This window comes from Calypte anna, chromosome 9, assembly GCF_003957555.1.
Source record: "Calypte anna isolate BGI_N300 chromosome 9, bCalAnn1_v1.p, whole genome shotgun sequence".
NCBI classification, from domain to species: domain Eukaryota; kingdom Metazoa; phylum Chordata; class Aves; order Apodiformes; family Trochilidae; genus Calypte; species Calypte anna.
The window spans coordinates 7893189-7918290 of record NC_044255.1 but is presented as its reverse complement, the minus strand read 5'-3'; the positions used below and the strand labels follow the sequence as shown (position 1 = coordinate 7918290).

At 40.5% G+C, this 25102-nt stretch overlaps 1 protein-coding gene across 1 annotated transcript in view; it reads right to left on the bottom strand.

The window, feature by feature from the left end:
- The window catches only part of STAG1 (stromal antigen 1), a 160399-nt gene that overhangs the window by 90089 nt on the left and 45208 nt on the right, over positions 1-25102 (bottom strand). The window contains exons 5-6 of the mRNA XM_030456265.1: positions 18357-18521; positions 5198-5294 (exon numbers count right to left, since the gene is read on the bottom strand). Of these exons, the coding sequence (XP_030312125.1) occupies positions 5198-5294; positions 18357-18521 (262 nt within the window). The remainder of the gene's footprint in view (positions 1-5197; positions 5295-18356; positions 18522-25102) is intronic.

Genomic DNA, 25102 nt, shown 5'->3' with positions numbered 1-25102 from the left:
AGTCTTAGATTCCCATTTTTTAATGTGGTTAACAGCATGTTTTTAACCTCCTCATATAGTTACTGGGGCTGTATTTATTTCTGTGTACTATGTATACAAAATATTTTATAAATACTTAACACTACTGTGAGTTAAATCATGTATAAGTACCATATTTAGTTTTCATCTGTTTCAGTTCCTTTCATTGCCACTTCTCCCCTATACTCACACACTAAAAAGGGATTTTGATGAAGAAACAGTGAAAAAGCTTGTTTTACACCCTCAGTAAAAATCCAAGTTCCAAGGCAATAAACAGTACTATTTTCAAAACTGTACAAAACCCTAAACATTTAGGATATCAACTTCCTAATAATACACGAATGACTGAGGAGATAAAAGCTTTTTGCAATGTGCCAAACAGCAACATTTCCCACTAACAATTTGCAGTTCCCTATGAAAGGACCATTTGCAGGAAATTCTACTTATCAAAGCAGTCTCTTTCCATGCTTAGTAACATCTATGTAGAGTGTTATTACTCTATCGGTCACAAAACAAAACCATGTACAAGATGACAAAAACTGGTATTTTTTAAAGCCATTTCTCTATTTACAATGTTATAGCCCCTATTAAAATATTACTAATGAGAGTAAATAATACTATTTCCTGAATAATTTGCTTTCTGAAATCCTTCCCCATAGTTAAGCAACCAGTTCCTTGCTCATTCCTTTTCCAGACCACAGAATGGCCAACTTATAGTGGGTTTTGCTATTTTTAGCCTACACTTTACCTTGGCAAAACAGAAATCTGTTAATTTGCCCTTAAATGAGAGAATAAAACCTTACTAAAACCAAAATGAGCATGCATTTAAGCAAAGCCACTCCAAACTCCTGCCCTTGGTGACTCAGGTTGCACAATTTAATGACAGAACTTCTCAAAAGATTTAACTAAAACAGGTGACAAACAACTAGAGAACCAAGGGTAATGCTGGAAGGGAGTGCAGGTGCCCAGGTGTCTGATCCACAAGTAAAAAGTCCACAAAGGAAACCTTGTGGAATGTAAGCACTGGGCAAAAAGTTCCTGTACAGATTCCTTGTTAGTGACAAGGGAGAGATCCCAGCCCTAAGACCCCATCCCCTAAGGGATGGGAAAAACAGAAGAGGAATAACTTTACTGTATACTTGAAAGCAAGTGAGTAGTTCTCTTCAACTCTGTGAGAGACCTTTTTTCCCTGCAAAAGCTTTTCTTAAACAGACTTGGGGGGTTGGTTGTGCTGTCCTTCAGGGTTGAAGAGGTTGTTCCAACCACTAATTGCTCCTGGTTAGGAAAAAAAAAAAAGAATATTTATTCCACAAGCATGGCTCTAAAAGGTAGGTCACAGTGCTTGTGGGTGTTTCTGTTTGTTTTCCAGCAATAACAGAAGGCAGAAGCAGATACCCAAATCAGCTCTTAAATCCATGAAACTCCTCCAGAAAAGGAACCAGCCTGGTTGCCATGGCAGCAGAGCAGATATACCTGAGCTAATTACTGAGGCTGAGAGGCAGAGCTAATTAGCATAGATGCAGCATCATCCTGAAAGTTACAGTCCTCCTGAGACCCAGGCACCCGTATTCCTGATTAGACATTTCAGCTTCATGCAGCCAGCTGAGATCTCAGCATCTTCCAATGTGCTTTACACAAGTGTTCAAAAAAGAAAGGAAATTAAAAAGGGGGGGAAAAAAGGACAATTACCTTCCTACAAAGGAGACAGCAATGGAAAAACATCTTCCAAAAAAACTGAAAAAGAAAAAAAAACCAACACCCCAAAAAACTGTGAATGCTGATCTGCAACTCTTGGAAGCGTCCTCAAGGCCACAGACCAAACTACACCATTTGAAATGGGGACCTCAGGAGGATGGGTGCACTTCCAACCCTGCAGCCAAGTGAAAGTAATTTCAAAAAATTGGTTTATCATTATGAAAACCTCAATTCAAAACATACTCTGTTATCTAAAAATGCAAACCCACAAATCCCAGGAAGAAAAAGTATCTTAAAACTAACCTTCTCGTCCTCCTGAGCTAGTATTTGATTCAAGATCCTCCCTCTAGACAAAGCAACGCATTTTTCCAAGGTAGGAAACAAGTGAATAGGTGAATTTCAGTCCTTGGTAAACATTTTTCTGCCCCAGAAATACAATGTAACATCGCAGAGGAGAGTACACAAAGGGTGAAAGCCAGGGATTGTTCTTGGGTGTTCTTGAAAGGGAAAAACAGCAAGATAAAGGAAAAATTGTCTAAGAAATTATTTTCATTTTCTCGTAACCCCAATCGGCAAAGCCAGCAACAAAGTACAGACTGAGCAGACAAACTACAGGGGAAAGACGGCATGAAAAGTGATTTAACTCCTGTGCAAACCTAATAATGGAATTGTTTTTTCTAGTTCAATAGGACAAACTTTAATTTATACCAAATAATTCCTTAAAATCCCAGAAAGATTACTGAAGTTGTGCTAAAAACAAATCTTTTAGTAGCCATTACTGCAGGAACCAGAACACATTATCAAGAAGGTAACTGCTTCAATAGAGGAGGTGACAAAGGACAGAGGCGCTTGAAAATTTTGTTCTATTTTTATTCAGTTTTAAGTTGCAAAGACCTTTTAAGTTCACCTGCAAAATACATGCATTTTACAATTTTTTTAGGAATCCTAATTTACATAGCATGTCTGCTTATTCTTATTTACATGAGATCACTCCTTGTTTCAGGAACATCTCTGAACCAAACTGGGGAATGCTAAGAGCTTCATTCAAGTGCATGCACTGCCCAAGAGAGTGGGATAAATATATAAATTCAATGTTTTGCCGAGCAGGAAGATCAACACTGTGGCTAAATAAAGCAGTTTGGTGCCTGAATAATTTCTAACTGAAGCCACAAAACAGGCACACACTCTTCACCTGCTTGAAACTTTTGAAGGTAATGTCATGCTAACTGCACGTGCATATATTTAGATACCAAATTATTCTAAGCATTTAAAATTAACAGATTTATAAGCCTAGCAGCACTTTCACAAAATTTCCTGAGGAACCTGCTCTCAAAAATTAGTTGTCCTCCTCCCTCCAAGGTAACAATCACCATGTCAGAAAGAACATCAGTGAGCATTTAGCTCCAAGACTGGAGAACCTGAGATGGGTTCAGTGGAGCCAACTGAAAAGAAGAAAATTAAGGAATACTAAAAGGAAGATTAAGCAGCCATTGAGATTGAGGAGGAGGTGTTCTCTATCAGAAGTGGAAACAAACAAGAATGTCAACAAAATCTTTAAAGAGAAATAAAAATGTCATAGCAGTATATATAATCTTCGGATGAAAAAGAAAGTTGGTCTTCCTCACTAAATACAGAAAATCCCCATATTTCTACAGCTCAGCTCCATCCAGGACAGCTTAGCATACCTTTTACCCTAAGTGGTAACTGTTTCTGATAAAGCTTTCACATACTCTAAAAACCAAAATGCTACTGGAAGCTGGAAAGAACTGAACTATTTGCCTGGATTTTCACCTCACTTCCAGCTGTTACTGTACCCACTGCAAAAATTCCAACACAGAAATAAAGCCCCCATGCACACAACCAGCTCAGAGGATAAATCATTTTTGCTTTCTTCCTCTTTTCATTGCTGTTTGGGACCAGAAGGCCACTACAGCAAGCCCAGCAGACATATATACCTAAGGGTACCAAGTAGAGTAGTGAAAATGGATAGAAAGTCACCATTAAAAACAATTAAAAGATGAAAGTAAATTACATCAGCCACATGAAGTGCTGTTGCTTCATAGCCAGTAACAAAAAGCTTTTCTGGGAAGCAATTGCTTCAGCAGGGCCTGGTTGACAATGGGCACTCAGCCTGCACCACACAGTAACAAGAGGTTGAAAAAATTATGCATCTTCTAAGACTGGAAGAGTGTGGCTTTCCCTAAGAATGAGACAGAAAGGAAGGTAAAAGAAAGAATAAAAACATATGGCCAAGGATCTACTTGGTTTAATGCTGCCCAGAACCTTATGAAAAAGCTAAAGGGTTGGGTTTTTTTCACACACATCTTTAGGAGAACATTACAAAAAGCAAAGAGAATACAACTACTTTCACCTAAGCTGCCAAAAAAATCTGAGAAATACTTCAGAGAAGATTTGTGAACAGTATGGAGACTGACAAAGGCTGGAAATATGAACACTAAGCCTCATCCCTTTCACAGAATGCTTCCAGAGCTTCAGTCTTTCCCCTCATGCACAAAATAAGTTTATCTCCTTAAGCTATGAAAAAGGGTTGCTGAAGCTGCTGATGGCTCATGCTTCGTTTCTCAGATGCTTTTAACTGTACTTGGGACTTGATCTTATCTTTAAGAAGGAAGAAAAGGAACTTCTAACCCAGATAATTTGATGTCCAAAGGTGTATTTGCTTAGCAGCTACAAAATGAGGAAAAAGAATTTCTGAATTGTGGGTTGCTTGCAATTCTGCTCCAAGGAAATTACAGGCAGCATCAGGGAACAGTAAATAGATTGGTTCTGGGAGCTACAGAGAAGAGCTCTGTCTTTCTCTCTTTTCAAGGCTGAGTTAACTGAAAAAAGACAACACATGAAAAATTCATTAGAAGGTACAGAGCGGCAAGGGCCTAATTTGTGCCTGGTAATGGAGACTGCTTGAATTGGGTATGAAAGGCAGGCCACTGGCTGCTGACTTGATGAAGTATTACAGAGGAAGAAATAAGATTGGTGCTTCATCCAGAAGAAATCTTTCTTGCTAGCTGAAGTCAACTGAAGCCTGACTCCTTCCTCTTCTGTTTAAAAAACCCCATAATTTTCCTAGAAAGAAAAAAAAACAGGAAAGATAGCAAAGTTAATGTATAGCTACACCTACTAATTCTTGTAATAAAAAATGGGAAGATACAGAAAGGGGAAGTAGAGATATGCCTACCTTGATAAACAGATCTTTTGTCTTCTTTTGCTGATGAGTTGAGTGGCTCTGTGAGGATTCGTACACTTTAGGATGATGACAGGGAAGTGAGAGAAAGAAAGGGCAGGCCTTTGACAAACAAGCTTTAAATTACATTATTTCTGAAGGCAGACAATATTTCTGTATTAAACCATGCAAACAAGGAATACCAAGCCACGTGCCTCCCCCATCCTTACCAGCATTTGCACTAACACACGTTTGTATGACTGTCAGATTTATTCTATACAACTTGTTCCCAACATTCTGTACCTCGACATCCTGAACACTGGATAAAGAAGTTGATTAAATCCAGAAGTGCTATGTCCCTGTCTTGTTTATATGATTCAATCCAGTCGTCCACCACAGACTGTCAAGAAAAAACAGAACACTGATCAGAGACTCTTTAAAAGTGTTTTATTCAAGGCAAGATTACTTATGCTTTTCAGAATATAATTCTATAACTGAACATTTATTTGGCATCATTACATGAGCATACAAATTCAGAAATCTATACACCTTCTCTCAGGGTGGAGACAGAACAAATGTTTGAGAACAGAACCAGCTGCATTGTTTTCTGGTATTGTCACTGTGTCAAGAGAGGTTCAAACTGAAATAACTGCAATTCCTCAAAACTCTACTGGCAGTGTTTATCCCGTGTCAAGGTTGTGTTACAAAAACAGAGGCTGTGATTCTGTTCAGAACAACCAACGTATTTTCCTTGAAAACTGATGAGTAGAAACAAGTTGAGATTAAAACTGAATTTATGATATCACACAGCAAACATCTCCGAATTTATCAGGGCCAAAGCAGTGGATCAGTCACTCAGAAACACCATACATGGAGTTCAGGAAGACAGAATGCAACGAGGAATACTTTGTAAATAAAAATAACACACAGAAGTTGGTCTGACAGCGCTTGGGAGTCAATAAGCCACTTGAATCACACTATATGAAGCTAAGTCACAGTTTCAAGCTGTGCTCACAATTGCAAGCAGCCAGGAAATGTTTTTATAATGACCAGCATGCAGTCATTACTACAAATTATAGCAGGGGGAAGGAGGACAGAAAGCATACAGGTGTCAAAATGTTGTCATTTGTCATCTACTGATCTCTGGGGACACCCAGAATACCTCAGTAGCTTGATGAGAAAAGGCACTATATGAAATTTGCCACTCAACACAGAAGTGCAGTCACAGGATGAGAAAGAGTTAATGGCAGAGACACATCAGCTGTCCCAACAGCAAAGCCTGCAGCTGCTCCCCATGCTGAGACCTCACCCTGCAGCCCCCAACACAAAACCCTGGGACACAGACCCACACCTTTTTAAACTCCTGGTGGAGGGAAAATGAAGCCTACAAAAGCAAACAAAATAACTATGGAAATGCTTAAAAGAGAAGGAAGAAAAAGAAAAGCAAGAGGATTGTGTGAGGTCCTTGTTCAGCCTGCTTTGTGCTGAAGTAAGGCAGAATGGCTTTGTTTCCTGTCACTAAAATACATAATCTGAAGTTCTTCAATTACATGAACACTGAAGGTAAGGAACTTGGTATATTTCATGTAACCAAACACTATATTTTACTTGTGTTATGGGGAAAAAATCTTCACTGTTCTACATGTGACATCATTCATCAAGAGAAGCTTGATTACACTATATCAGCACACCTTGCAAATGGATTGTTTCATATGGGAGAGTTCAGATTACTCAACCACCACCAAAGATCCCAGAACATTCACTTTTCCAGGAAAGTTTCTAGGGTTTCTGTAGCAATACCCACCATGCACATGCATGCACAGTAGGAGAAGCAATCTTACAGAGGTCCACCTGCTACTTTGAAGATGTTAAAAGGGAAGTCAAATTGATTGGCCTCAAATTGATTCTCAAACAAGTTAAGTAGCAGCACAAAACCAGTTGTCTAGAATGCTTCACTGCTATTTTATCATTAATTAGACCTGGCTCCTGTAAGTATCAATAATTTCAATCAGCAGAATTCTCAGGACACACAAAACCAAATGTAGTCAAATGTAAGAATTATTCACTAAATCAAATATTGACAAAGCTTAATGACAAGGCTGATGGTGTATCACCAACTTAAAACATTTGTTTGTACAGCTCTATTAGTAGAGATATCAGAACAAGATGCCAGTAGCAGCAGTTATTTAGCTCACTGTAGAAAGGAGCAGCTATGCACAGGTTCACCTGCCTAAGTAACAGGGCAAGAATATACTGACACTCCCAAGTTATTCTCCCAAACCCTTACAATCCTAGGGTATTTTTTCTCTCATGAATGTGTCTGTCTGAACCAAAACTACATTTTGGTACATTTGGTACTACATTTGGTACAGCAGTTACCTTGCTGTCTCCTAGGAGCTCCCTGCTGCTGAGATGTTTTGACTGGTGATGGGTCTGAGCCTTCATGTCCCTCTGCCCTTCTGAGACACCTGCACAGCTGGAGAGGTCACAGTGCAAGATGTTGCCATTCACAATAGGTCTCCCTCCAACCCTGATGGAGTAGCAGTATTAAACACCAGCCAGGCAGGCTGGCAGCAAAGTCTTGTGGCTTTTTTTTTTTTTCTTTTTAAATTGGTTGGAAACAGAAGTGCTGAGGTACTAACAGGCTGACCCCTGTTCTTACCTCTGCTGTCAGAGTGGTTCCAAAGAATGTTTATCAATATGGTGATAGGCGCTTTATATATATAAATATATATATATATATATATATCTACATTATTTTGCAGCAATGCGTCTCAAGGGTTAATTACTCCCTGCAAAAAAAGAGTAATTGTGTTGTTTTGGACCTGACAATTCTTAGATCTATCTGATGTCACTCAAAACTTATGGAAAAAGAGAAAACAAACCTCAGTGCCCTATTTATGTTCTCCATGCTCCTGTCTGGTCACCTCTTCTCAGGCAGAGGAATACTGCTCTGTGCTGTGTGGCTTGCACAGCAATGCTTCCATACCTCTACCTCACTCTGGTCATCCATCTCTTAAGAGTTTCTTTGACATTCTTCTTTGACCCTGGGAAACCTGAAATTGTTTTCCTGGTTCTTACTAACTAGCTTGTCAGCATCTGTGCATTGGCCACAGCCTAGTTTCACTCAAAACATTCCCTGCAGAAGCAAGGCTGGCCCTTGAAGTTGCTTTCCACATCCAGTCTTAATCTCCTTTCTTGCTACAATACTGCTCCTTCAGCTAGAGGGCTGCAGCTGTTTCTGGACAGGGCTATGAATATCGACAGTGAACCCACCTGGACTAAAGAAACAAGGGGAAAGACTTGGAGGAATGTCTTTCAGTTGAGTTCCTACCTGTTTTAAACCATTCTTTCTATGCTGCTTGCAGCACTGCCTCAAAACTGTAACATCAGTGCAGCCCATCTTCCCTCTGAGATTTTTTTGTCTCTTCACACAAAAAAAATTGTGAAGCACATGCTGTGTCCCCAGGCACTAAGGGCCTGCTCTGCCCTAGCTAGCACAGTGCTTGGATTTTCAACCCAGAGCCACAATGCAATTCACAGAAAAATAAAGCAGCTGATCTCAAGACTCACAGACCAAGTTTTTAGTGGCAGAAGTAGATAAAAAAAAGCAGCAAACCCAGAGGGAAGGTTCTGAGCAGAGGCAGCAGCATAGACCTCCATCCTCACATAACATATATATATTTATAAATTTATATTTTATACATATATTTTTACATTTTTTACATATATGTGTAGCAAGACAAACCTTTCGTAGGGATCGGCACCTCAAGGTCTAACCAGGTGGCGCAATAGAGACTTGTGAGCGGTGCTCTAAGTCTATAGCTCACAGAGTGGAACTAGCCTAGATCGGTCCTGGGGCTCGAAGAGCTACTGGCCTCTCTGTTGCCTAGCCCAAGAGTGAGCTGCCCTGTGGCTGTGAGCCTCACCTTTTATTGGCCCCCTGGTCCTGCTCATGCTCAGTAGGGGGCCTGCCCTAACCAGGCACAGGTGGACTTGATACCAGCTCACACCCACTCCTTGGCAATCAGAGACACCTGGTTGCCTTGTTACTCTACACCTGGTTGCCTTGTTACTCTACATATATGTATATCAAAATAACACCCACAGATCTACATAATTCAACCCCTTGTGCACATTTGGCACACTCATTGGTAATATTTTTGAGAGATTACAGTTTAAGGCAACAGGAGATAATGAAGCCAGACTACATATGCTACAACAGTTGGAACTTAATCAGACTGTTGGCTTTTGATGTAATAGAAAAGAGTTACAAAACCTGAAAACACTGGGATACAAAAAAAAAATCATAACCTTCAGACCTAAAATAGAGGCAAGTATTCAACTGAACCAAGAAAAATAATCAGGAATCTAAATGCCAGGAAAAAAACTTCAATATGAGTAAAAAAAGAAATCAAACATCAGGCAATGGGGTAGCAAATCATGCAACAAGCAATTGTTGCCAGAAAAGTAATTATCTGGCATAAACTAAATATGCAGAGAAAAAGACTCCTATCAAAACCAAGGATTTCTAACCAGCAGTCCACAAGTTACAGTAAAACCTCCAGGATTATATTATTTTGTCACCAGCCTCCACTGAGTCACCCTGTTTTCAAGAGCTTCTCAGACACAAGAAAGGAACAAATTCAGGGCAACAACCCATGTTTGGTCACCATCCTGCCCAGAGATATCCTGCCCTGGCCCCCTCCCTGTCATCCCTCTTAAACACTGAACTGATCCTGGGAATCAAGGGGTGACAGGAGGAGGGAAGGACCAGACAGTTCTTTGGGAAGAAGGTAGTTTCAAGTGGACTCCACTCACCAGAAGAATATATCCCCACAGGAATCTTGTTGCCTACTTTGGCAAAACCCTTATGAAAGATGTAAGGAACAGACTGCATGAGTTGTTCTTGTGGTACCCATCTGCTTCCACATGTTTTTACCTTCAGGGAACATTGATTTACCATATGGAAGTGTGCCCTTGAATCCTGTGCGTGAAATAGATGATCAGTTCAGCATTCCTGGGAATGCTGAGATCTTTACTATCCGTGCTGCAGCCCTCTGCCCAGGTGCAGGAAATGCTTTTGGGACTCACCAAATCCAAAGCATGCGCACAAGGAAAGGGCTCCCCTGACAACAAGGTTATGAGGCACAACAAATGAGACACTGCATTTAAGAAAAACTCTTTAGCTTTCATTTTCATCATCAGATTGGACCAGCAAGGAGTACTGGAACTAAATCTTGAGCAAAGTAAAAAATTACCTAGCTCAGTTACATAGACAAAACCTCAAGATTACTCCAGTACCACCCACACCTCCCTCTCCCTCCCTGTTCTCAGAAAACAGCTAAACGTTTGCATACAGACACACAATTCTGTACATACATGTGTACATACTCAGATATGCATCTATATACACTCAGGGGCACCACATCCCTAGGTCAGGCAGTGTAACAAGTCCAGACAAGCACATGTTAAAAAAACAAGGCTCAAGAACACTTGTTTAATCTGAAAATGCTTCTGCTCCTACAAGAACTGAGTGAAAAACCAAGGTCTTCTGCAAATGGCAGAGGAGGCATGGTACACACAAAGTAAAGGGATTTTTAAAAGCTTGTAACAGCTTTCAAGAGACTTTAAAGGAATTAACTCTCCAGTGACTGTTTTAAGAACTACCATGGAGCATAATTTGAAGAATATGTGAAATGGGCAACCCTACAGAAATAAGCTTAAAAAAAGTCGAGCAGGTAGGAGAGTAAGTCCATAGTCTGAGTAAACAACTTGAAATCAATCATGGAGATTTGCACATACACTGACCTTCACTTCGTACCTCTGGCTAAGAGGTAAGTAGGAATTTTTTACTGGACTGAGGAGAAACAGCAGCTGGGATTGCCAGTAAAAGCACAAGTCTGATGCAGTGAAGGAAAGAATGAAGCTTGTTATTACCTCCTGGAGGCTTTACAGCTCTGAATCCATTTCATATTCCTTCCATGCAAGAACATTACTGTAATTAGGAGCACTAAGTGCTGGAGGAACCAGAGGGACCAACTGCAGATGATACCTTGCCAGCTTGTGTAAAGTAGCACAGTCCCATTAAATATTAATGAAAGATTATTTCAAAAAAGCTATTTCACAATGTAAATTAAGTAACAACGTAGCAGCAGTGCCATAAACACAAAGTGGAAACAAATGACACCATGTATGAAGTGCATGTCCAAGCGTAAGATCTGCCCCAACTGTAAATCAAGGCAAATCAAGTAAAAAGAGCATTTAAATAATCTGCCATTTCAAACCCCTAATAATGGACATATCATTTACAGAAAAAAATTACTCTAGAAGGAAGGCAGCATATTTGCACTAAAGGTAGGCTAAAAACCAAAATCAAAGCTTATACCAACAGCTTCTGCTAAAGACCCCACAAATGAAATTTGAAGCTATTAAAACAAAAAAAAAAATTAGGAATGGAGAGTGAAATTAAAGATTTCAATTAACTGCTGAAAGAGCAGTGCAAATAACTGATAAAAGTTAATAAGTATACTTCAACAGGCAGTGAGAACTTGAGTCAGAACTGCAGGAAAAGGGAAGTAGTGAAAACCTTGGAGTCCTCTGTGTAGAAGTTTTCCTTAAGTGAATCTGTTCAGGTTTTTTTAAACAAAAAAAAAAGTCTTCTAAGGTCAAATTTTGTGAAGACTGCAGTAATTACAGAGGCAGTTACTGGGGAGAAGGTAGTTCCTAACACATGGAAGTACAAGCCATTTCATTCTGTGCACCAGACTTAAAGATGCCTGTTTGGTTGCATGCCAAATTGCAGGCAGTAAGTCTAATATGCACCCATTGAAAAACCTAGTAGAAGCCTGATAAAAAAAACCTGCAGATTGAGAAGTTCCAATTTATTCTTTTTCCTCTAAAGATGGGTGTTTTATGTTTCAAAAGGATTCACTTTTCTCAAATCTAGCAAGCACTTCTTGAAAAGCCAAAATGATTCTGAAATATCTTCCCTAATGGTATGTTTCTTTTTTTTTTATTATTATCAGAGCAACAATAGGAATATCTGTTTTATGCAGTGCTTACTTATAAAATTCTATTTTTTTCCTGAAGCACTGGGAGGGAAGGAATACAATCCCAGAAGTATATATTCCCAATAAAGTTAAGGGATTCATGTTCTCCATGCAGATGTACCTGTGTTCTATGGAACTATTTGGGAAAAAACAAAACACTGATGAAAGATAAAAATATTGATTTCTCTTTCCCATTTGACATTCTACACCATGTCCAAGGGGCTATGTCCATTTAAACTGCAGTTACCATGGCCAGGAATGGTTCAAAGATGCTACGGAGAATCAAAACTACTCACATGCATTGAACATAAGCATAAAAAAATCCTTAGAGGAGAAAAAAAAAAATCAGTTCTTCCAGTAAAACCCATTAATTTATTAAAAAACAAGATTCAAGCTCCTTTTCTAGCAAAACTTGTAAAGGCTTTGTGAATCACAGCAGTGTGGATCTGCTGTGACATGAGTGCTCTTCCTCAGTACCTCCTGGGATTTTACTCCATTTGAAAGAAGAATTTTCCCAGGTACTTCCAAAATGATGAAATTCTAGACAGCAAAAGACTTCCCCAGCTTTAAATACTGTGGGTGTTTCCAGGTATATATGTTTTCACACACACTGACACTAAGAGCAAAGCATCACCCCACGTCTAACTACATCACAAGAGAAAAAGTCTTGTGTGATGAGTGCAGAAAAACTCATTTGGTATTAGGGGATATGAATCTATTTAATTAATGCTTCATTAGTGGTTAAACTGTTCCTGGTATAACAGGAAGGAAAGCATGTAGCTACTTTAGACTTCTGGTTTTGATTCAGCAGCACAGAACCAAAAACAAACCAAGAGTAGGAGTAGGCTGCAGAAGAAATCCATCTAGCAACATGAAAACTAAGTACCAGTTAAAAGGACAACAACAGTTGTTTTATCCTGTAAACTTCCGAGAATGCGCAGTTAAACACCGAAGGAGTTTCTGGGACAGTTTGGGGGAACTCAAAGTTATTACTCATCCTTTAAATCAGGTGATAAGGCATTGTTAAAATACAACAAAGCACAACTAAACTAAAACATGGCTTTGACACAAACCCCATGGATGATACTGAACACCATACATCTGTATGCTGGTAATCTTCAAAGACCTCACTCCCAGAAAGAGCTGAAGCAGAGGCAGACACCATCCAGCAAAAATAACTTTTAATAGGGGGAAGAGTCAAACTCTGGGAAGATAAAGGCACCAAGGCTACAAAAAACACAGACACCACACTCACCCTGAGCTGCCAATTGTTAGAGGGAGGCAGGATTCCCAAAATACTCCCTTTTTTGCCATATTCTCAAGATTCTTAGCTGCCATTGCCAGAGATAAGATACTAGACTTTTGTAGGATCCAGTTCCAGTTGCTCTGGTGTTCCTAGTCTCAAGCAGGCATGTAAAGCATATATGTAAATTACAATTCCTCCTAAACAAGGTAGGTACAGTGATGGTTTACACAGTCATTCTGAACAAGAAAACAGTCTGAACTGCTGCCAGACACGAGCCAACTCAGGGAGCTGATGCAGCTGAAAAAATGCAAAGTGTCAGGTTCTAATTAAATCTGTTTCCTGGGTGACTACAAAACACATAAGAGAGATGTAAGAATCATCAGCTATAGGTGTGGGAGAGGGCAGAACCAGTCTGTTCAACAGCACCCTCAGTTTCTGCATGATTAAAGCAGGTAGATAACAGTTCTTTTTAACCAGAACCACTGGAAGGACCAAGGAACATTGGTATCATCTTATGATAATGATATTAATGATTACATGAGTAAAATAACTGGGAGAGGAAATTGCAGGGAGTTGAGAGAAGCAAGCAAAGCCAAGTCCAATTCATGCAGTGTGTAAGGAACCAGCTGATAAAGCTGTGCCTTGTTCTACTATCACCTTCCTTACCTGGGAGAAGCACCCCAGAGGAGCAGCCTTGCTCTCAGGGGGACACCAGATACCTTCTCCAAGACCAGTGCCACCCCTTGTTCCACCCTCCCCAGCCCAGCTCCATGCTGCCAAGGCCAAGATACCTGTGACAGCAAGGACAGGGGAGCAGCTACTGCTGTGGGACCTGAGTTCAAAACTTTGAAAACCACGAAGTTTGAAACTTTGGCTCTACCTCTACAGTTGCTCAGGTTGGCCTGCTCAAACTTCTAATTAAGGGCAACTAATATTTACTATTAATACAGAAAAATGAGGGTTGGAAAAGAAGCTGTTGGCTTAATACAAGAATGGGTGCAATCCCATGGTCTGAGCTATGCAGAGAGGGAACCTACAGACCACAATGGTCCAATTCTGCCCTCAAAGCTAAGGAAATGCAAAAATTACTGACATTATATAGGATATGCCCTGTTAATGAGATGCATAAAGACATGCCAAGGCTTTGGAACAACTGACAATCTTGCACTTCTTGTACAGATCATCAAATCTCAAAGTGATAGGAAGAGATACAGAAGGTATTAGGAATTTCAGTCAGGAAATAATTTCAGCTTCAGGTGTTGATGACTAAATGTCACCCAAACCTGAGATGCTACGAAAAAAGGAACTGGCAACCATTCCAGTGAGGTGCTAGTGCATGTTGAACAGAAAAAAAGATCACTGTTGGAAGTGGTCTGACTGTTTCCTTTACCTGTTCCATAATATTGCTAGCAGCTCAAACATGTAATTCCAAGGGACTCATACTCTTTTTTTCATGTAATAATCATTAACCTCAGGCTGCAGCAGACAATGTGGATAAACACCAAAAATCAATGTAATACTGGAAATAGTACTGAAAATATTGTTACCATTTCAGAAAGATTTTGAATTCATGCTAGTGAAAGATTATTAGCAACTGAAGGGAAAAAAGGTGTCAGGATGATGTTCCTGCTCTGATAAGTACAGTGAACAGGAGTCAGAGATTGCCAACATGAGCCCAATATGTGCCAAAAAGGCAAAAGTCTGAGAAACTGGAATATAAGAAGCCAAAAAATCTTCTCATGACAGGGTACGAGGTGCTACAAATACAGCTTTACTTTGGGGAGGCAACCTCATAGACTCAAATCCATGCATGCTAATGTGAGCAAACAGGAACAGTGAGGAACCACAGACATTCCTGATTTCTGGAGAGACAAAGAAGAGCTGGTGGCACAATGAAAAATAGCATTTCAACATCCATGGAATGGTCTCCATAAATAAATATCTAAAATGCTTCTCGGCATATAATGGAGCCTTATTTAGTCTAACCATGTCTACGTGACACCAAGATTACTTTTATTAGCTAAGCACAAGCAGAGGGGTCAAATATTCTTTCAAAATCAGCATCTCATCTGCAGTGAACTGCAATTAAGGGTAAGAGGTAAAGTATACCACAGAGTAAAAGATGCAGAGATCTGTTCATATTTTGGCAATGAACACCTCTTCTGATTCCTGATGTTCCTCTCTGATGTTCTGGGGGAGGCACAAATCCCCTTTGCACACAAGAAAGCAAAACACTTCTATGCTTGGTCCAACCAATATAAACTTCATTATAGCTAATTGGTCATAATTTACTTAGGCCACACTAAGGCCTGTGGGACATCATCACATGCTCTTAGCTTTCCCTGCCAGTTTAATGCCAGGGTCGTAGCCCAAGCCAGTCTTGGGAGATTTTAAGCTCACAGTCTGTGCTGGGGGCTCGGGGGGGGGGGGGGGGGGGGGGGAGTGGAGGTTCACCCATGCCCCTCCATGCCAAAAAAAAACCCTCATGGAGCTTAGGAAAGCTCTATGAACAGTCTTTCCAATGAGCAAAACATCCCCAAATAACACATGAGCAGCAGGTGCTACCACACTTCATACAGAGAGCTACTGACAGAAACCCTGCTGAAGCAACTGACTCTGTAAAAGGCTACAGAGCACATTAAAAAACAATGACAAAGAATATCAAGCTCATGTGGGTATCAAATTGTGTTCTAGAGTTCAAATGAGACTTAACCCTGACAAAAGTCCCTAACAGAGGCAAAGATCCAGATGTAAAGAGCAGCTCTGAAGTTATATACACTTACAATATAAATTATTAACCCAACTTTGCTTCCCTGGAAGAATCAAAGAGCATTAAACCTGAAGAAGTAAATTAATCCTGCCATGAGAACCAAAAGAGGATAAACTTAAAAGAAAGTGAGAACTGAATTCAGCTACAAACTTCCGAGAGTTGGCAGCACAAAGCCAGAAAAATCTAACAACTAAAATAAATCCTGGGAGCAAACAGCAGGAACAGACAGATCAGAAATGAAAGCACAAAGTAAAATTCTCATGTAATCTCAGTACACACTAATTGAATTTTTTCTGGGTTTTCATTGCTGGAAGCAAACTTCAGAGCACTACAGAAAAATGTAGGTTTGTATTACAGGAGAAGAACTGAGAAATTCTGACAAATACAAGTATATGGCCCTTGCCTGAAAATTTGTAACATGAACAAAACTGCTAAAATTGGCCATAAAACCTGCATCCAAACTACAAAAATCCAAAAATGTCAAATATTTCTAATTGTTACATCAAAAATCCTTCAACTATGAAGGAAAAATAAAAGGCTAAAGACACTAAGAAATCTAATGTGTAGAGCCCCAGCTTCACAGGAGATTATTATCCAGAAGTGCAAGTTAAAAATTACTAAATCCTATTACAATTGCATCCTCTTTACCACTAAAGGGTTCCTCTCTCTCCCTTTTTTTCTGAGTATTTTTACCAAGAGCAAAATTTCCCAAGATGCATGAGTGACACATACTCTTGATTGGTTCTCCTAAAATATGGCTCCAGTAATTTATCATGGTTTTTGCCTATTTCTTAACAATTTTCTTATCATTTCTCCACTGCTTAAAATGTGCCAATTCTTCCTCAAATATAGAGGCTGGGCAAATTTTAACTCTGTGCATGCACACGTATATATGCACAGACACACATACACCCCCCATCTCTATTTGCATATACAAATACAAGATTTCTCAAACAATTCCTTTGTATTTGAATTTCCAAAGTTTCTTAATACAAACACGTAGACAATTTTTCTACAAATTGCAGAAGACTTCCAATGGCATCTCTCTTGAAACAGATGAAATGTAGGAAAATCAATGCCACACACATACACAAAGTCATCAAACATAAAATAATCACCTCTTCCTCTTCATTTGGCTCCTGCAAGTACCAGGAACTCTAAGACAAACATCCTACATAAAGCATTTTGTATGTTCTGTACCACAGTAAAACCAGAAAATAGGCTCCAGATGTTTCCTCAAACCCTGCCAAAATGAAATTTGAAGAAGTGTTGAAAAATCAAGCAAAGTTGGAAGCCCTGGAGTTAAACATGTAGGAAGAAGAGGCACGAGGAATCTGTAGCTTTGTTAGGAGTAAATTTGTTCTGTCTTCACCTACCAGAAAAGAAGGGTCAGTCCTGAATAACAGTAACTACAGAGAATAAAACCTCTCATTTTCTTCCCGTGCATTAGTTTTTTTAAAATTGCATCCCAGATCTTCCACAGATTGAGACAGAGAACATTTTCAACACCTTCCACTCATCTGGAAGAGTAGATTCCCCTCTGGGTGTTAATTAGACTTAGCTTTTAGCCACGCAATCAGTAATACTGAAAATGGAACCTGACCCCTAATTTTCCTAATTTCTAATGTTTATCTCTTAGTTAGCACCACAAAGTCAAAACAAACTAACTGATACTGCATGAGTCCCATTCTGCTGAAATACAAAGTGGACCCCTCAGTAGGAACAAGTGCTGGCTTTGCACTGCCCCAGGTGAACTGTGATTTGGGCCCATTGTTTCTTCCTGAGTGCCAAAAAACAATAGCTAAGCACAGTAGCTTACTAAGAGCATACAAGCATGGTGAAAACCAATAATCTACAGACATTCTTGAGCTGAGACTCATCTGGTCCACCACAACCTGCAAGACCTCTGAAACTGGTCAAAGTATAGGAGTAAGGAACACTTCCAGAGGCAATTTACTGCTACTATCTTCAATATGTATTTTCCAATAAATTCACCTTTAGGATATGTTTCTCAGACACAGAAAAAGTCTAGGCTATCAGTTTATTTTGCATCTGCTGCTTTGCTGAGGCAGCAAGAAGAATGCAAGGTGCCGTGTAAAGGACCCAAAACTCTGTGTCAGCAGGCACTTTTGCAAAAAAACCAACCAAACAAAAAAGTGCTGATTCATCACTATCATATACTTTTTCCTCTTATAAAACTCATGACAAAATATTCTTTAACAGACTCACCTTTCAGACATATGACTAAGCACATTCTGTCCCTTACTTTATGGAACACCCTCTGCTGGACCAATAGAGGTTATCAAAGAACACAGCTGTTCATGAAAGCATAGCTGAGTCTTGCAGAGTCAGGATACACTGAATTTGAAGGGTTAACACAACCAGTTGTTTTACCTGCATGGCACTCTTCCCCAGCTTAACCACTTCAAACAAAGTGACAGGGTCCCCTTCTCCGTTCTGCTGCGGGTGGCCATTGGCTCTTCCACGACTTGCTCCTCTAGCTCCTGACTCAGCACGGCCCTTGTCTGCCGGAGACTTCCGAGGTTTCTTAGTGGCAGACTGGGCAAAGAAAACCAGCAGAGGGAAAACTTATTATAGCTCTATCTGACATGACTCAGTGTATGCATATAAATCATACATAAACCTTACACACACATTTATACAGTCCCACATGCAGATGCCCTCAAGCAGCACAGAGTAAGCCAGGCTAGAAGGGATCTCGGGAGGTCTCCAGCCTGACCTCCTGCTCAGACCAGGGTCAGCTTTTGAATTCAATCAGAATGCTTAGAGCTTTATCCACTCAGAGATTTTATTTCTTAGTAGTTCTTAATGAACAACTTAAAAGTCATCGTCATGTGAAGGTAAGTTGTGGTGAATTCCCAATGCTGGAGTACCAGTTCCCATCAAGACAGCCTTACTCAACACATGACTAGAACTAGATAAATGGCAGCAAATTAGACAGGACAGCAGAAGTGTTATGGTGACTCACCAAAGAAACTCCAAAAATAACTACCAAACTTTGGAAGATACTCAGTTATTAAAAATACATTTGTCATATTAATATTTGTGGTTTTGCATACCTTTGAAAGAAACCATGTGCATAAACAGTGCTTTAACTCAAATTACTAAGTTTATACATCCATATTTAGCAGGTTCTCTTAACGGCCCCTTGCTTCAAAATTTTATCAGTGAAAACATTTTCCCTGTGATTCCAACTCACTGAGTGCCAATTTTCTCTAGATTCTTCAGGCCTGTACTGAGGTGGCAGAGATCCCACCCATAAGAAGTCACCTAGTGAACAGTCTGATTTCAATTTAAGTCACCTTACAAAACTAATCTGGGGAAATTAAAGATTCCTGCTATGATCTTCCTTCCATATTCCAGTCCTTCTCCACACTGGGAGGCAGACAAAAGCAAAAGCTGCTGCTTTCCACAGAATACTGAAGCTATTTTGAGGAATCATTACAAGCAAGCAACTCACAGATGACATTTAGGACAATATCCTCCTGGAACCATTTACTCGAGCTGACTGTCATCCAGTTCCTACTGAAGCTTTTAGTAAAGAACAACAACTCAACATTTTCAGTTGCATTTTCCAATTGCAGAGACATGAAGAGTTTTCCTGCAGAGAAAAGGGATCCAATTTCTGGGGTAAGCTGAGGTAGCTAAATCCAGACACAGGATCTGGACTGAATCCTGCTGCAAGAGACTCAACAAGCAGACAAAGGATCCTCCCCTGAGCAAATGATGGAAATCAAAAACTGAACCTTGAGCTGGGCAGATATCAAGATTATCCTGAAGGTGGAGGGCACGAGAGGGAGGGTGTTCACCAGATTTCTGTTTCAGAGCACTTTTACCTGGTAGACTTCCACCTGTCAGACTATCACTGACATGTGACGGTTTCACATGATCAAACTGAATGAATTTGTAGGAAATCTACTCTTGTGAGAATCCACCAAATTGTCATCAAGATGTAAGACAAACAGAACCCCTGCTTCCCAACAGGAACAACAGCTGTGGTTGCTGCTTGCCCCTTTCAGCCAGCGATTGTTTGCTTCTGCCTAAAGCATCTTTAAACTGACAGTTCTGTACAGGTTTGGTTCTCTCCTTCTCAAGGGCCAGAGGTGGGAAATTATCAGTTGTTTCCCAGACTCGGAACAACTTGGGTGTCAAGAGGAAGGGGCCAATCTCTTTTTGGTGGTGCCCAGTAATAGGACAAGGAATAATGGGTTGAAGCTAGAGCCCAGGAAATTCCACCTCAACATGAGGAGAAACTTCTTGAGTGAGGGTGAGGGAGCCCTGGCCCAGGCTGCCCAGAGAGGTTCTGGAGTCTCCTCCTCCGGAGACTTTCCAAACCCACCTGGATGTGTTCTTGTGTGGCCTCTCATGGGTGATCCTGCTTTGGACTGGATGATCTTGAGGGGTCCCTTCCAGCCCCTAACATTCTATGATTCTACCAAAATGGGTTTTTCTCCTCTTCATGAGAAGGAGCTCAAAAAAGTCACCAGAAGGCAAGCTGGTTAGCAACATTCTACCTAAAAGTTCTCAGAAATCCTTTGTTACTTTATCTCCATAATCAATGTATCTGGGGTAAACTGCATCTGCTGCAATGGCAGAGCCAAAGTAGAGGTGAACTAGGACTATTCAGAGGGAAAGATAAAGCAGCATGATCTGATAAGGAATCTTGAAGCTTTTAAATCACATACGTAGAAAGGTGCTGCTTGGAGCTTCGAGCCTGTAGCAGTTAAACCTGTGCTTTCACTCAGAGACCCAGGACAGACAGGCTGATAGCGGTGTCAAAATGGCCTGAGCTACCAAATGAGAACAGAAGCTACTAATCATTCTTCAGATCTGTGCAGTGAATTCAACTGACAGCAAGTAAAGCTGAGGATTTATACACACCGGTGTTAGGAAATGCAGAAGTTCCACAATGTGCCACAGAAGCAACTCTAAAATGGACACATTGATGACCACATAGTTTACCTGTTGCTTTATGGATTAAACAAAGTCAAAAAGAAACAAATTACTCACCTGGACTGCAATTAAACTGAAATGACTACCATTTAAAATTTTGTGATAAATTAGCTAGGTAACACTTTTCATTATATGTCTTTAAAATCATTGTGAAGAAAAAAAAGAGTGACCCAAGTTTGTAGAACACACACTACCAAAAAAAGAACCAAAATATGAAAGTAGGTTGGCATTTTCTATTAACATTTCCCAAGCTGATCTGATGTGCTTAATGAAGAAATAAAGACAGTGAAAGTGCTACAGGTCAGTAACTCCACCTCACCAACTGCAGTAAATGAGGCTCTCCAAGTGTGTTTGTACTGTAAGTAATTGCAAGCACTCTCATTTCTCAGGCGAGCTGGAAAAGGCTTTTTAACCTGACACTTGAGGAAGGCTGAAGAACCTGCCTGTCAAAGGCAGTGTCCTCCTGAGAGGCCTCTGGATTATAACCTTGCATTAAGCAGGAGAATGGTAATATCTTAGCTCTTTCTGAATGAATCCTGATTAAAAAAAGAAGACTATGGCACACTTTCTATCACCCTCACAGTTACCTAGAAAGAAGCTGTTGGATTCAGTCAGCCCTCAAGATTCTTTCACGACTGAAACAAACAGATGCTCCTGTGAAAAGCTTCATTCTTCTACAAGAGAGATGCAAGTCCCTCAACATCCACTGTGCAGAGCTGCTTCAGCTGTAGCACCTACTGTTTAGACAAAGCAAAAAAAACCGAGCCAGTGTTGTTGCTGGGGGTTGTTTTAAAAGTTCTAAAAGTCATCTTGAAGAACCAAGAGCCTGCTATAAATGCTTGAATCACTTAAATTCTTCCAGCTGATACAGCTGCTACCAAAAAAGACAACTTCCACAGAAAAATGCTGTATGTGGTGGGACAGAAGAAGTCTTCACATCCTGAGTGCATGTGCCCTGTATTTCCTCAGAACTACAGACAGACTCAGTTCAGTTTTAAGGTACAGACCTACAATACCAGGCAAGCAAGATGAAACAGGACACTGATTTAAGTCACACCAAACCACAAGCCTTGACTACTAAGAAAAGAAATTCTACCAAGAGGATTCCATCCATCATCAGAATGTGGATGATTTGGAACCAGAAGAACTCAGTCCCCTGCAGGACCCACCATCCACACCATGAGAGTAAATAAGGCTAAGAGTCTGCTGCAAAGGTAAAACTTCACATGTGAATACAAAGGCAAGGTATGGTGGTCTGCCTCCTCTGTACCAAAAAATGGACCTGAATATAACTCTGTTCAGTCTGTGATGGGGACAAAGGGATCAGAACTGTCTTGCTGGAGTCTCTTAATAGAAGAACCTGAGGTGAGGAGTCAGAGAAAGACATTGCTGTGGCTCCCAGTATGGGATGAGAGTCCAGCAGAAAGCTCAGAATTCCCACCTCTGGAACAGTAAAAGTGATGTTTCTTCTCAGGCTCTGAGTCACAAAGGATAACTTGTCTGCTACTACTTCAAAGCTGAAAGGCAGCCAGGAACATCTCTCCCTTCCTCAGCCTCTAAGAGCTGAGGCTTAAGCCAAGGCACTATGAGCTCCTGGGAAGGTAAGGCCAGGTAGGCTAAAATAAAGCAAGCTGACCATGTTGAAGAGAACACAGTGATCCAAGAGAAGAGACAAAACTGGATAAGTAATGTGAAATCCGTCTCATCATAAGCCCATAGGCTTCCAATCCTCCTGTCTGGAACAGAAGAGCACATCATGCCCAAGTACTTCAGTTATGTACCAGAGAGAAAAGGCATTTTTTAGCCAATGTTCCTCAGAAACTTCAACCAGAGGACTGTTATAGTCACTCCTTAAATACAATACACTCCCCACAATTCAATGGAGATATATGCACATGGGAGGCTCACATACAGCATCACAAAAACACATGCACCAAAATATCCCGCTGACTGGACCTCTTGGCTGGTTGTTCCACAGGCACTTGGTACACAAGACTCAGAGATCAAAACCAGACAAGAGCAAGGGGGAGGCAGCCCCATGCATTGTCAGGATAGAGCAGGACATGGTGCAACTCCTGACAAAGTCACTGGAAGGGTTGGTGAATTCAGACCAATCAGATTAGATTGTGAGAGTCCTTTTAAAGGGCCAATGTACTTAACCCCATTGCAAGTTGACTGTCTTGTCTACTCAGCCAAGTGCTCATTAGAATAGGCTCTTACAGAAGTAGAGTGGCACCTTGGAAAGGAGCATTTTCAGCAAGTTCAGTCTCCTCAAAATACTAAGTTTCTCTATGAAGTGAAGAGGTATACGTGCTCCAAATGACAAATTTTCAAATTATGATGATCTCCTTACAAAGGCCTTGAAACTGCAAAGAGGAATGTCTTCCTTTGGAAAAAAAGTTGGGAAAATCCTCTAGTGATAATCTATATTTATGATAAAAAATATCTTCATCATATAAAGCTACAGAAAAAACCTATTTAAAATAAATCCATCTATATATCTGATGGAACAGGCTGTGAGCAGCTTTGTAACAGAACCATGCAGTTAGACAGAACTCTTTCCAAAAGAGATCAATATGTTTATGGCAGATGTGTCACTATAGATGTGATGGCCTAAGGACATAAACAAAGCAGCACTTGCAGGAAGAGATCAAATCTTATTAGACCACAGTATTTAAGTTGAGAAAAGAAAAAAAACCACACCACCACAAAACCCAGAAAAAGCCTTGGGGCAGAAAAGCTTTTATGTCTGTAACAAATTAAAGGAATCAAAGCTAAGCATCAGTTGAGAAAAACAACTCTGAATTTAACTATATATGTTAATCTGTTTCACATCCGAGAGCAAAGGTAGGTGGTGCCTGTGGAGGAAGTAAAAATACTGTTAGCAGGTGGAAGGATGAGGGAGAAATGTCAGAGCCACATCTCCTGCAGAATCAGGGAATTCACCTGTGGAAAGTGATGGGTTAGCAACAAGAACAGGTGAACAATGTGGGGAAGAAGGGAAAATTAAATACAATGTTTGCAAGGTCAGTACCTCAGTTACCAAACCCATGACTTCTAATATCAAATGTTATAAATGTAATTGCCTGGATGACACTTTGCAAGGTATCTGCAGAGCAGTATCCCAAGGAAAGGGATTATACCCTTTTACTCCACACTTCTCAGCTGATGTCTGGAATACCATGTCCAGTTTTGTCCTTCTCCGTGTAAGACAGGTACTGATAAGCCAGAGCACCTTCAGCAGAGGGCTACCAACACAGGTGGGGGCTGGGAAAACTTCCCCTGTGAGGCTTTTTACAGCAGCACAGTGGGAGGACACTTGATACTGGCCATGAACTGAGCCAGGGAGGTTCTGTTTGCCTAGAAGGGAGAAATTTTTCATGAAATAAAATGAAGTGGGTTCCTGAGGGAGGCTGTGCAGTTTCCAGCCTTGGTGATTTTCAAGACTGGACTGGAAAAGTCCCAAGAAAGGTGAGGTTTGAACAGAAAGCTGATCCTGCTCTGAGCAGGAGGTTGCAATGACACTTCCTGAGGTCCTTCCCAACCTGCTTTCATGACTGACTGCCAGAGTTTCTCTTCTCAGAACCTCTTCCAGTCCCAACAGACTCTTCTTGTGAATGTGGGACAGAAATGCAGAGGGAAAGGGAAACTAGAATTGTGCAAAGTACTCCAAATTTTGGCAAAACAGTTTTTCACAGGACACAACATTTGTTTTATTCTCTGTTCTCCTCCTCAGAGTTTTAGACTGGATTTGGGTTTTTTAACCACTACCAAGAATTAAGATGATGCTTTCATGGACTCATCTCTGACAGACCTAGGGTCTTGCTCCTTAGCAGCAATGGACAGCTCACAGCCCATCATCTAATGTAGGAAGCAATGGCCACTTCCCAACCACAGTGTACACTTACTGAGCCTGGAGTTGTTCTAAAATGAGCAGCTGGTGCCTGGAGAAACTTGATAGCAGGATGGTAAAGTGCTTCAGCAAGTGTTCCACCAGGAGCTACTAAAAAGCTCACATAGAGGGACAAGACACACACCTTTTGTAACATTCACCTTTCCTTTCCAGTGCATCATTGAATGGGGGCACAAAATACCATTAGTTCTGGTTTAACTTGAATTCCTACACTTACAACCTTCCAGGTTACCAATCAGATTGCAGCATCCTC